Source organism: Mauremys mutica, chromosome 14 (assembly GCF_020497125.1).
Source record: "Mauremys mutica isolate MM-2020 ecotype Southern chromosome 14, ASM2049712v1, whole genome shotgun sequence".
NCBI classification, from domain to species: Eukaryota; Metazoa; Chordata; order Testudines; family Geoemydidae; genus Mauremys; species Mauremys mutica.
The window spans coordinates 26,824,173-26,837,337 of NC_059085.1; the positions used below are offsets into that span (position 1 = coordinate 26,824,173).

Genomic DNA, 13,165 nt, shown 5'->3' on the forward strand with positions numbered 1-13,165 from the left:
CCTTAAGCCCGGTTCCTTCCTCTGCGCGCCAAGACCTGGCACTGTCCTCAGTACGGAGTGCCCCTGTGGCACCGACTGGTCCGGCACCACGTTTGGACTCTCCATGGTGTAGGTCTTTATCTCCAACAAAGAAGCAGCCCAAGCAGGTGCCGGCCACTTCTTGTTTGTTTGGTGCAACAGCCGCCGACGCTTCCTGCACCTCAGTTGAAGCCACGTCCATTGCTGGAGCGCATAGGACAAATATTGGCTCCTGCACTGTCGACTCTGGCACCGCAAGGGCCGTCGAGTCCGGTGCACGTAAGCTCCCTGGGGCGCACAGCATTCGAGCTAAGACTACCCTCCACACTGGCGATCTTTTCAATGGCGCGGGACTTGATGGTGCTCACAGAGCTGACTCCTCTGCAGCTGGCAGCACCTCGAAGGGAAAGCCATCCCTCATGCGACCACCTTTGCCAAGTGAAGAAAGATGACACTGGTTCCGGTCCCGATCTTCTTCCTGGCACCCATCATGGTGTCACTTGCAGTCTCGGTACCATTCTCGTTCTCGGCGTCGGTCGTACTCGCAACGCTGCTCCGACTCACGGAGATCCGAATTGCGTTATGATCGATACCAATTGGACTTCTGGCACTGCTCCCGGTACCGGTCAGAGCGGCACTCAGCCGATCTGGAGGTCACCATCGAGATCCAGATCAGGCTCCCGGTACCGATATGACCGTAGGCACCGATCAACATCTCGGTACCGTTCTGCCTCACGGCACTGGTCCATGGCACCATGCAGCACTGGGGTACTCTGCACCGGCATGTACAGCACCACCTTGGCCATCTCACTCTGCCTCTGCGTTGTTGCGCTCGCTAGGTGGCTACCACACCCAGGACCAGGGCGAGGGCGATACAGGCCAGTGGCCAGAAGAAGGCCAGGACCCGAGCCACGAACCCCCACAGTGGTCCTTTTGGACCCCCTGGGCATACCGTCAGGCCCAGGGAGCTCCTTTTGGGGGCTTCCCTTTCCACCCCGTTTGGAGCCCTGAGTACTGGAGGCCATTGTGTCTCGCCCCCCCTTCTCCCCCCGGGAGGCTCTGAGACGACTGCTCCAGTGCCAATGCAGGCCCATGCTCCTAGCGTGATGGACCTTGAGCAACAAGATCCTCCACAAGAGGAACTCGTGCAGGATCCCTTAGCCCCAAGAGTATCTTCTTCGCCCAATGAGGCAGTGGTGGGGACTACGGTTTCAGGTACTCCTCCTATGGACCTCCACGCTCACCAGGAACTGCTCCACAGAGTGGCGCACAATATGAACCTCCAGGTAGAGGAGGTGGTGGAGGTAGAGGACCCTGTGGTAGACAGTTTGTCTGCGGCGGCACCATCCAGAGTTGCCCTCCCCGTCATAACGAACCATACAGGCCAATGCCAAGACAGTTTGGCAATCACCAGCCTCTATTCCACCTTCCTTGCCAAAGGGGTGGAAAGGAAGTATTTTGTTCCTTCAAAGGACTATGAGTACCTCTATACACCCCCCCAACTGTGCTCCTTTGTCATGGCTTCGGTCAACGAGAAGGAACGGCACGGTCAGCTGGCCCCGGCGCCTAAATCAAAGGACGCTAGACGCCTAGACTTGTTTGGGCACAAGGTGTACTTGGCCAGAAGCTTGCAGCTCAGGGTGGCCAACCAGCAGGCACTTCTAAGCCGATATGACTATAATTCATGGCACTCTATGGAGAAATGCAAGCAGTTGGTTCCACAGGAGTCCAGAGAGGAATTTGGGGCTATAGTAGAGGAGGGCAAGAAGGTGGCCAGAACCTCCCTACAAGCCTCTCTGGAAGTGGCAGACTCAGCAGCTAGGACCCTGGCCTCGGGCATAGCCATGCATCGCATCTCATGGCTGCAGGTCTCTGGCTTACCACCAGAGTTACAGCAGACCCTCCAGGACCTGCCCTTTGATGGCCAGGGCCAATTTTCCAAGAAGACAGACTCAAGGCTGCAGAGTCTGAAGGACTCGAGAATTATCATGCGCTGTGTGGGAATGCATACCCTAGTAGCGCAGAGGAGGCCCTTCAGACCACAGTCTCAGAGGAGGAGGTTCTGGGAGAGTCAAGGGGCAAGGGCTTTTATTCCCACCACTTCCTACTCCCCAAGGCCAAGGGTGGGCTTCAGCCCATCCTGGACTTACGCAGACTCAACAAATTTATGGTAACATTGAAGTTCCGCATGGTCTCACTAGGGGCCATTATTCCTTCCTTAGATCCTGGAGAATGGTACTCCGCCCTCGACATGAAGGATGCGTACTTCCACATTGCGATCTACCCAGTGCACAGCCGCTTCCTTTGCTTTGTGGTCAATCAACAGCACTTTCAATTCACCGTCCTTCCTTTCGGCCTATCCACGGCCCCCAAGGTGTTTACCAAATGCATGGCTGTGGTGGCTGCCTCCCTTTGTCGACAACGGTCCAAGTATTCCCATATCTTGACGACTGGCTTATTTGGGGTCGCTCCAGGGATCAGGTGCAGTCTCATGTTCAGCTCACCATGAACATGTTCAGTCAGCTGGGCCTCCTGCTTAATGTCGTGAAATCCACTCTGGTACCAACCCAGAGGATTGAATTCATAGGGGCAGTATTAGACTCAAGCCTAGCCCGGGCAATTCTGCTGGAGGCACGCTTCCAATCCCTGGTGAACATCATCCACAGCCTGCAAAGCTTCCCGACCTCAACCGTGAAAACATGCCTATGCCTCCTGGGACACATGGCCTCTTGCACGTTTGTGACCAGGCACACGAGGCTGTGACTACGTCCACTCCAAGCCTGGCTATCAACACTATACCGTCCAGGTCGGGACAGCTTGAGCACGGTGGTTACCATCCCGCCAGGAGTATTAGCCTCTCTAGGCTGGTGGCTGGACCCCAAATCAATGTGCAAAGGGGTACCATTTCACGCCCCGCAGCCCTCCGTGTCCCTAGTCACGGATCCGTCATCCCTGGGATGGGGAGCCCATCTCGGGAACCTCCATACACGGGCTATGGTCGCAGGAGAGTTATCTCTGCACATCAGCGTACAGGGAACTCAGAGCAGTACGCCTGGCGTGTCAAGCATTCCGAGAGTGCATTCAAGGCCGTTGTGTTGCAGTCCTCAAGACAACACTATGGCCATGTTTTACATCAACAAGCAAGGGGGAGCCCGGTTATCACCCCTCTGTCAGGAGGCCACTTGTCTGTGGGAATTCTGCATAGCCCACTCGATCCATCTAGTGGCGTTGTTTCTCCCAGGGGTCCAGAACACCTTAGCAGACCACCTCAGCAGATCATTCCAGGCTCACAAGTGGTTGGTTCGCCTGAATGTCATCCACTCTGTCTTCCTGAAGCGGGGCTTCCCCCTAATAGACCTATTCACCTCTCACGAGAATCGGAAATGCCAGGTGTTCTGCTCTCTCCAAGGGTGCTCTCTGGGTTCCCTGTTGGACATCTTCCTAATTCAGTGGAAGGATCACCTGTGCTATGTCTTTCCTCCATTCCCACTAGTCCACAGGATCCTAAGCAAGCTGTGGAGGGACAGTGCCTGTCTGATTCTGGTCGCCCCAGCATGGCCCAGATAGCCCTGGTATACCACTCTCTAGAGCTGTCGGTGGACACCCCGATTCCACTCCCGCTGTGGCCAGACCTGATCATTCAGGATCACAGTCGACTCTGTCATCCTGACCTGCAATCTCTCTAGCTCACAGTGTGGCTGTTGCATGGCTAAATCAGTCTGAGCTGTGCTGTTCTCACTCGGTCCAGCAGATCCTTTTGGGTAGCAGGAAACCCTCTACCAGGTCCACATACGTAGCCAAGTGGAAGTGGTTTTCCTGCTGGTGCGCCCGGAATCATACGACCCCTCCCTACAGACGTCAGTACGTATCATCTTGGGCTACTACAGGAGATATGTAGAGCAGCGACTTGGTCATCAGTGCATACCTTTGCCACCCACTATGTGATAGTGCAGCAGTCCAGGAGTGATGCCACATTTGGTTCAGCGGTCCTTCACTCCGCAACATCTCACTTCGACCCCACCGCATAGGTAAGGCTTGGGAGTCACCTAAGTGGAATCGATATGAGCAAGCACTCGAAGAAAAGACGGTTACTCACTCACCTTTGTAACTGTTGTCCTTTGAGATGTTTTGTTCATATCCATTCCAAACCCACCCTCCATCCCCTCTGTCGGAGTAGCCGGCAAGAAGGAACTGAGGGGGCGCTGGGTCGGCTGGGGCATATATCCGGCACTGTAAAAGCACCACTCCAGGAGGTGCCTCAGCCGACCCACCAAGTGTTGCTAGGGTAAAAATCTTCCAACGATCATGCACCCGGTGCGTGCACACCTAATTAAAATGGATATGAGCAACACATCTTGAAGAACAACAGTTACAAAGGTGAATAACCATCTTTTATACTGATCTGTGCTGGAATGAAATCAGTGGATTTAGCTATAAAGGTCTGTGTAGTTTAGTAATTTAATCTCATGAGTTGTCTGTCCTCTTTAAACACTTTCAGATAGTACCTCTCCACATTGTGGATGCAACAAACTACTTCGGTCGCATAATAGATAAACAAAAGGATCAATATGCAATTCTTGATGGAGAGATGATTGAGTATTTTAAGAAAGCCAGGAATAAAGTGTCCGTTGAAATGGTGGAGAAACTAGCACTATATGGATTACATGAAGAAGGTCTTTTTCACAGGTAAGAGATTCAGATTGATTTGGAAAGAATGATTTTAAAGAATAAAATTTCTGGGTATTTTAAAGTAAGTACTTTGTATTGAAATACACCTCTACCTTGATGTAATGCTGTCCTCGGGAGCCAAAAAAATCTTACCGCGTTATAGGTGAAACCGCGTTGTATCGAACTTGCTTTGATCGACTGGAATGCGCAGCGCAGCTCTGCCCGCCCCCCGAACACTGCTTTATCGCGTTATATCAGATTTCGTGTTATATCGGGTCACGTTATATCGAGGTAGAGGTGTATTTGTATATACCTGAAAAAACTCCAGTATTCAAAGGACTGTAAGAGACCATTATTAACAAAGGATTCCATGTAGTATAGTTGTTTAATATAGTTAATGCACACAGAATGTCTCAATTAGGTCTCAAAACGTCTGTTAGTCTATAAGGTGCCACAGGATTCTTTGCTGCTTCAATTAGGTCGTATCTAGCATAGTTGTAGCTCTGTCAATCCCAAGGTATTAAAGAGACAGGTGAAGAAGAGCTCTGTGTGGCTCAGAAGCTTGTGTCTCACCCACAGAAGTTGGTCCAATAAAATATTAGTTCACCCACTTTGTCTCTCAATTAGGTAGCTCATATTGTCATTTACTATGATTATATTACGTTTTCATAAATGTTAAGCAAAGCTCAATAGATTAAGATTGTATTTATCATTTCATTTTTTGTAACTCTGGTACTGTATTGTATTTAATTTGGAAAATGAAAATAAATTTTTCACTCTTTTTTTCTCCCTTAAGGGTTCAAGTGTTGGAGATACCCCCAAAAGAAGAAAATTGTTTCGTGTACAATGTTACTATCAGATACATAGATGAAGGCAGAACTGGTCAAGTTCAGGTTCATCGGCTGTTTCACTTACCTACAAGATTTCAAATTTTGCCCCCGCAGGCTGTGGAATTTATTGTTTGTAGGGTGAAACCTATTGATAATGAAATTGAATGGAACCCTAAGGTAATCTTTCTTTAATATAGTATGTTTCTCTTTATCTCAAGTTCAGAAAGGTTATTTATGATTCACTTAAATGGAGCCAGTATTTTTGGTAATTTATGCTTCATAGTTAATCCTTAACTTTTAGAAATTGGTGTTAAGTAAATTTCATTAATTAATTTTAAAGATCTTCCATTACTGAGAGATTTAATATTCCTGTGCCTTTTAGAAAGGATAAAAACACCCTGTTTCATAACTGTTACTTTAATCATAAATGCGCTCCAAGTGGGTAAATGCTTGGTGCTGTTTCTTTGGGGAATAAGCTCCTGAGAGGTCCCTTCTCAGAATCCAGTATAATCCTTTTTACCCCCTTTCTCTTGAAAACTTTCCACCAGTCTTCTACCAATGCAGGAAGGCTAGTTGTGGCCTCTTCCAGCACCAGTCATCACTGTTCCTTGGGTCTGCCAGGAGCAATTGGAGATACAGTTTCCGATACCCTTGACCCATACTTGTATTTTCCCCATGGTGCAGTGGTAAAACATAATTCACTAGACTTCTAGGGCAGCTCCATTAATCATGCAATATTAATGTGATCTGTAAGTTTGAAACATATGTCTTTTATAGTTTGTATGAGGTTTTCTCCAAAACTGTTGATACTATATGATAAATGCCCTAATTTCATTGTTGTTTATAATTTAGTAACCTTCTAAGCTTAAAATAGATACAAAATCTGTATTTGATTTAAGATGTACTTTAAATACTATCAGAGTTGTTTTTATTAGGTTACTAGATATATTCATCACAAAATTAGAGGAAAACTTCATGAAGCAAAAATAGTTCTTGCCTTGGGAAATACAATTTGGGTTGATCCAATGGTAAGTATTAAATATAAATAGCACTATTAGAGAATATTTATCTAAATTCCTTATAAATGCCCAGTAAATGTTTTTCTTTTTGTTCTCTTTTTATTGGTATTTATGTATATATATTTGTGACTGTGTATGTAAATATACTGAGATAAACTATACCATCATGTATTTTCTGAGTTTTGGGATAACTGCATGGTGCACTAGTGGCAAAGCTGCAAATAGATTACACAGGTCATCCCAAATGTATGCCAATAAAACATTAATTCTATGTGCTGCTAAGCTCCCTGGGTTTGGGTTAACAATTGATCGCTGTTCTAGCTCTGGTTTATTCAGGAATATTCCTCAGTTGCAGACCCTGCGTCTGATACATATCTTGGCTATATGACCCCGCAGTCCAGCTGACTTGACCCTGAACCCAGTGTCTCGGTCCTCTTGACCTTACCAGTTGCATAGATCTGTTCCTTCCAGAGCTGGGTGAGCTCTGGTGTGCCTAGTTATAAAATTCAGTTATAAAATATGTGACAGAGTAAGGAACAAACAGGCTTTGTAAAGAAACATTTTAAATAAACACAGATTTACAAAGCATACAAGAGTGATAGAGCTGTTTAAAAAAACAAAAGTTTGTGTTTACCTCCCTCTTCTTCCTCACTGCTGCTAACAGTCTGTTGGGTCCAAGGTCTGTCCATGTTCAGGTGTTCAAGTTCCTCTTGCTGCTCACAGGGATTGGCTCCCTTTACACACAGAACCCCTACCGTGCTGGGTTCACGTACACAGTTCCCATTATTTCAGAGGGAGTGGTAAAGCTCATAAGAGTTATTAAAAAGTCAGTAGTCCGTGGCAAACTTGGCTTACTCTTCCTGTGTGTTCTGCATAAGGTAAAAAATACCCCCTTTTCTGGCCTTACTAAACATCTTGATGGGCTACATAATCTGACTCTCAACACAGAACACAAAGTACAGTAATATGCAAAGTGGAGGTTCTAATCCACAAAGCAGGTTTGCAGTCTCAAATGATACAAAACAAAATTAAACATATAAATGGACACAGACATTTTCCCAAAACTGTCTGACTGTGCACACAATGAAAATATGGTCCCTGTCCCAAAGAGCTTACAGGTAGAGGGGTGTGTGTGTGTGTGTGTGTGTGAACACACACAATTACATTAAAAGAACATTAAGGTTTCAAAGTCAAACACTGAGAAGGTAGGAAATGCCAGAATTAAGGTTGCCTATGCAGCCTTAATTCCGTTCTTTGTGAGTATGCATTATGATATATTCTTTAATTATGTGGTCACATACTGTTTGGGTTTTTTTCAGAGGACCCCGGCCTTATTCAGTATATTCACTGTGGTATTTTGTTTTATTTTCATTGTTTAATGTATATGGCCCCCACGCCTTACTTATTGCACACAATTCAAACCTTGCAAGGAAGATAGAATTATCAATTTCCTGATGGACTTTTCTGTGGTATTCATCACTATAGTATTTGAGTTCTTCATAAACATTAATCTTTACAACACCCTTCCTTCTCTGTGGTTCTGAAAGTTTCTCTAATTGATGGAATTGTGTGGTACTGTAATATTGTTCATCATTAAATTCTCATAGTAGAGAAGAAGAAATTACTGCAAAACATTACAAGTGGGTAATTCTTCCATTTAACTAGAGATAAACTAGTTATGTGTATTCATAGGTATAGATACACATGTGTGATGTGTATACACGTGCTGAATGTTTTAGTTTTTAAGTTAATAGACAAGTTAGAGGTAGAATGAGTTTCTTATAAGAACAGTTGTATTTACATTATATATTTTCTTTAAGGTCCGGGTCACCAAGCTTTCAGAGTTGAAGGCGTCTATCAATGAATACAATATTCGATCTGAGATTTTGTCTATGGGAATGGGAATTGACAATCCAGAACATATAAAACAACTTCAAAAGTTGTGTAAACATGCAAAAATGTTAGCTCTTGAGGAGAAAACCTTTCAAACTTTGTAAGTGATTACTTTTGATTTCAGTGCTTGATTTCTTCTTTTAATGAATGCTGTTTTTGGTCTGCAAAGAGTTTCTTAATTTGATAAACAGGATATTTATACAGTATGAATATTAGCTGACAACAGTCGACCTTTCACTTGGACATGGTGTCTACTTGATTGGTACCTACAACATGCTTGCTTTCTCTGAGAGCATTCTCTGGACTCATATCTAGCATTGCCAAATCACAGAAAAAAAATAAAAATTGTTACTGACATTCAAATGACCTGTAATAGAAATGTCAAAATTCAAATTTGTTGTTTATTGTCATGAGTAGTTCTTAATGAGTAAGTACCAAATTTCAGTATCCTCCATCAAAAGGGCAGATGAACTGTTAACATCTGAGTCATTCATCCATCCATTCATCCCCTGTCGTTCATTCCCAGCTTCTGGAAGTCAGGCGTTTAGTGACATCCAGACCATGGTGTTGCATTCTCGATCATCTTGGATAATAGCTATTGCTGGATCTATCCTTCATGAACTTATCTAATTCTTTCTTGAACTCAGTTATAATTTTGACCTTTATAACATCCCCTGGCAATGAGTTCCACAGATTGATTGTGTGTTGTGTGAAGCCCTTAGTTATGTTTGTTTTTAAATCTGCTGCATATTAATTACATTGGGTGACTCCTGGTTCTTGTGTTGTTTGAAGGGGCAAATAACACTTCTTTGAGTAAGTGCAGCTTTGTATTCCACTTAGGTGTGTGCACGCCCAGTGCACCAGAGCCAGAGAAATTTGCCTAACAGTACTCATAAAGGGGTGGCGCTCATGCCTTGTGGCTGTAGCCCTCCCTTGGCTACATGTGGTAGTGCTGCCCCAGACCTGACTCGGTTCCTTCTTTTTGCCAGTGGCTCAAGTCAGAGCTCTGTGTGGTTTCAGCCTCTCAAACTCTCAACTAGGTTTTATTTTTTTCTCTTGTTGGATATAGTTAGTAAAACCCTTAGTATTGGTTAGTGTTAGTTGTAGTAGTTTGTTTCCCTAGGTGATGACCTCACCAGGGTTTAAACATCGTCCTTCATGTAGAGAAGTGATCCCCACACGTGATGCTTGCTCTGTCTTGGCGAGGCTCATATCAAGGAGTGTTGTGTGATCTGCAGATGATTTAAGAAACTGTTTCAAGTGGCTCAGGACCTTTTGCCTTAAGCAGCACCTGCTCGAACACGCCATGAGACCTGCTTTGGTACTGAGGCGCTCGTTGCATCAGAGAGCGCCTTCGGGCTCCAAGAGCACTGCCACTTCATGTTGTGGAGCAGATGCCTTTCTGAAGAAACAGAGGGATCGTTGTTTGTCAACTGCACTGAGAAAAAAGTCACATAAGACAAATTGAGACCACTCCTGGTCTTGGGGTGACTTTTCTGCCTCCCTCAGGAAAAGTGTGAATCGGCACATAGTTGGTGCCAGTGCGCACGGTGGCATGGGTACCTCTAACCCTTCCCTGGTACTGAGTAGGAAGGATAGAATCACTGTAGCGTTGACTCTGGTTCCAGCCTCCAGGCATCCATTGAGTCTGGTACCGATGAGGAAGATGCCGATACTGACTGTTTCCATATAGGCAGCTACAGACCTCCTCTGCCTTTCCGTCCTGACCTCTTTGTTGGTCCAGGACATTGCCAGGACTGCATTAACTATAGCGCTGTCAATTGAACTAGCTGCTGATCCCTCAGTTTTGTCAGCACCACACTGCACCCCAGTGTTTCCTTTCCACCAATTGTGGAAGTAGGACCGGTACTGGGTACAGCTTTTCACTGCCCTCCATGTTGGTACCATCAGACACTCATGTACCACTGTTCACTTTGGGACTGGCATGCTCGGTACCAAAGGTATTACCTCCATTGGGAGCGGCACTTCCTGCCTCATTCTGGGGGATGGATGAGTCAGACCACCTACTTGCTCTCTCTGATCTTGCTCCGCCCTTATCTCTGGAATCCTTAGGCTTCTCTGCATCTGAGTTGGAGTTGTCATCTTTGTCATCTGATGTACGGGGGTACCACTGAGCCTGCCTGTTGGGCTCCCATACACTGTTCTGCTGAGCCAGGCCTGCAAGCCTCCTCCATACACAGGTAGGGACACACCCAGCAGTGCAGAAAGACACAGATACTGAAATCAGCACTGTATGGGAAGGCTTCAGCTAGGGAATTGCCCAGCACTCAAGTACATACCCCCTCTGGAATGTAAACTCAAAATTGCATCGTCTTGCACTTCACAGAGAATTATACAGCCTAAGCTTATGAAATTCGCCCTCTCCATCAATGTGGAGGAAGGATATGCACAGCTTTTGTCGCCCCCCCCCCAGTTATGAATTCCACAAACTGGTTTTAGAGAGAAGAAAACAAGTTTATTCACTTAAAATCTAACTTTTGTAGTTATTATAAGGGTTAGCAAACAGATCAAAGCAGATTATCTATCAAATGAAACAAATACACAAACTAAGCTTAAGATACTAAAGAAATTGGTTACAAATAGTAATTTCTCACCCTAAATGTTGTTTTAGGCAGATTGCAGAGGTTCTTGAAGGAAAGCTGCTCTTGCTTGCAGCTTAAAACTCCAGGTATTTCTTTCACAGGGCAGACATCTTTTCCAGCCTGGGCTCAGTCCTTCTTCCCCAGCCTTTGTCTTTGTTTCTTAGATGTTTCCAGCAATCATCCTGGGTGGGGGATTCAGTGAAGAACGAATGCTGATTATGTCACTCCCCTGCCTTAAATGGGTTTTACATATGGCGGGAACCCTTTGTTTTGCCCCTTCCCCATGGAAAAATACTGGTATTCTATAATGGAGTCCAGTACCAGGTGACGTGATCACATGACCCTTCAGTGTCAATGCAGCCACGAGTCAGACGTTGTTTGTAGCTAGCCAGCCAGCCAGATTGCATTCTTTCTGGTGGGTGTTCTCCAAATGCAAACACTTTTGTAGTACAGATGTGTATAGTCAATATTCCTAACTTTAGATACAAAAATGATACATGCATACAAATAGGATAAGCATATTCAGTAAATCATAACCTTTTTGATGATACCTCACATGACCTATCTTGCATAAAATACATTATGATTATGACACAATCATATCATAATATTACTGTGAAAAATACGGAAAGCAGTGTCACAATCCTCCTGCTCTCCATTGCCTGACTAGCATTGAGGGCCGCTGATGTGTGCAATCCTGGTACCAGTAACCATCCATCTTGTGGTTGAGACGGGGTCCCTTGCTGGCCACCAGTGACCTCCATGGAGTCTGTGGGATGCTCTTCAGTACAGATTTCCCACCCTTCGTTGCTCTCAAAGGCAAGAGTGCCAGTCAGGTCTGTGGTGGTGATTGTTGATCCGTCGCAGCCCTGGCATTGGCAGTCCTCCTGCCTATGGAGCCTCCAGAGTCATCCTGCCTGTGTCCGTCAGCCGTGGAACAGGATCCAGCTTTGGCTCTGTAAAGGGCCTTGTCTTAGTCTCTGCACAGTGCTTTGGTACTGGAGGATTTTAAAGTGTACCAAAATCTTTTTCTGCATGTAACTGTGTCCCTTGGTACCCAAGCAGAATTCTTGCAAGAGAGCACCCACAAATTGGTGGATGTTCGACAGCCGTCTGCTCCTGGGGTCAGTGCATTCCTTTTACTGGCTAAGGCTCTCTGGAACATGCCAACTTCGGTAACGCCCGCAGGTGAGCGCATGAAAAAGTGCTATTTCATTCCTGTTTAGGGATTTGAGGGTTTTACTCCCATCCAGCCCCAAATTCCCTAATCATAATTGCAGTGAACAACAGAACTTGGCAGACAGGTTTAAGTCCACCCCCAAGGATAGGGACTCTAAATGATTAGACCTCATAGGCAGAAAGATTTACATCACCTCTTTCTTTTAGATGCAGATTGCTAACCAGCATGTTTTGCTGTCCAAGTACTGTTTTATTAACTGGAAAGCTATGTCAAAGTTCGCAGACCAGCTGCCCAGGTCCTCACGTGAGGAATTTCTGGTTTTGTCACTGAGGGCTGCTTAGTGTCTAAGTATCAGAGGGGTAGCCGTGTTAGTCTGGCTAAGTGGGTATGCGCCCACGAAAGCTCATGCTCCAATATGTCTGTTAGTCTATAAGGTGCCACAGGACTCTTTTTGCTGCTTTTAGTGTCTAAGACATCCACTCAGTCTGCGTTGGACATCTTGGTCAGGGTAATGGCCGCCGCGGTCACCCCTATGATGAGGGCTTCCTGGCTGCAGAATTCAGGTATTGGCCCTTATGTCCAGCAGACCAATGAGGATTTGCCCTTTGGTAGCCAAACGTTCTTGGACAAAATTGAGAAGAGACTGCACTCCTTCAAGGACTCCAGGGCTGTCCTGCGGTCCTTGAGGGTATGTACGCCGGTGGTGCAGAGGTGCCACTACACCGTCCAGCAGCAGCATCTTCTGCAGTGCATCTTTGGCCAGCCTTTCCTCCTCCAAGGCAACAGATCTACCCCAGAAAGAGGATACTACAGGAGAACCCAGTCGGGCCTGGAGTTTGGCCTATCCACACACACTCCATCAGTGCCTTCCAGGCACCCATTTTGGCTCCTTGTTGACCTTGTTCACTCAGTTGTTGCTCCTCTGTCCACATTTCCCCCCTTTGACAGGCTGAC

General features: G+C 45.9%; 1 protein-coding gene across 6 annotated transcripts in view; it reads left to right on the forward strand.

The window, feature by feature from the left end:
* Positions 1–13,165, forward strand: part of TDRD12 (tudor domain containing 12) — a 246,959-nt gene that overhangs the window by 96,015 nt on the left and 137,779 nt on the right. For all 6 annotated transcript variants that reach the window (XM_044987027.1, XM_044987024.1, XM_044987022.1 and 3 more), the window contains 4 exons: positions 4,517–4,704; positions 5,483–5,693; positions 6,452–6,544; positions 8,356–8,528. In XM_044987027.1, coding sequence (XP_044842962.1) covers positions 4,517–4,704; positions 5,483–5,693; positions 6,452–6,544; positions 8,356–8,528 — 665 coding nt within the window. The remainder of the gene's footprint in view (positions 1–4,516; positions 4,705–5,482; positions 5,694–6,451; positions 6,545–8,355; positions 8,529–13,165) is intronic.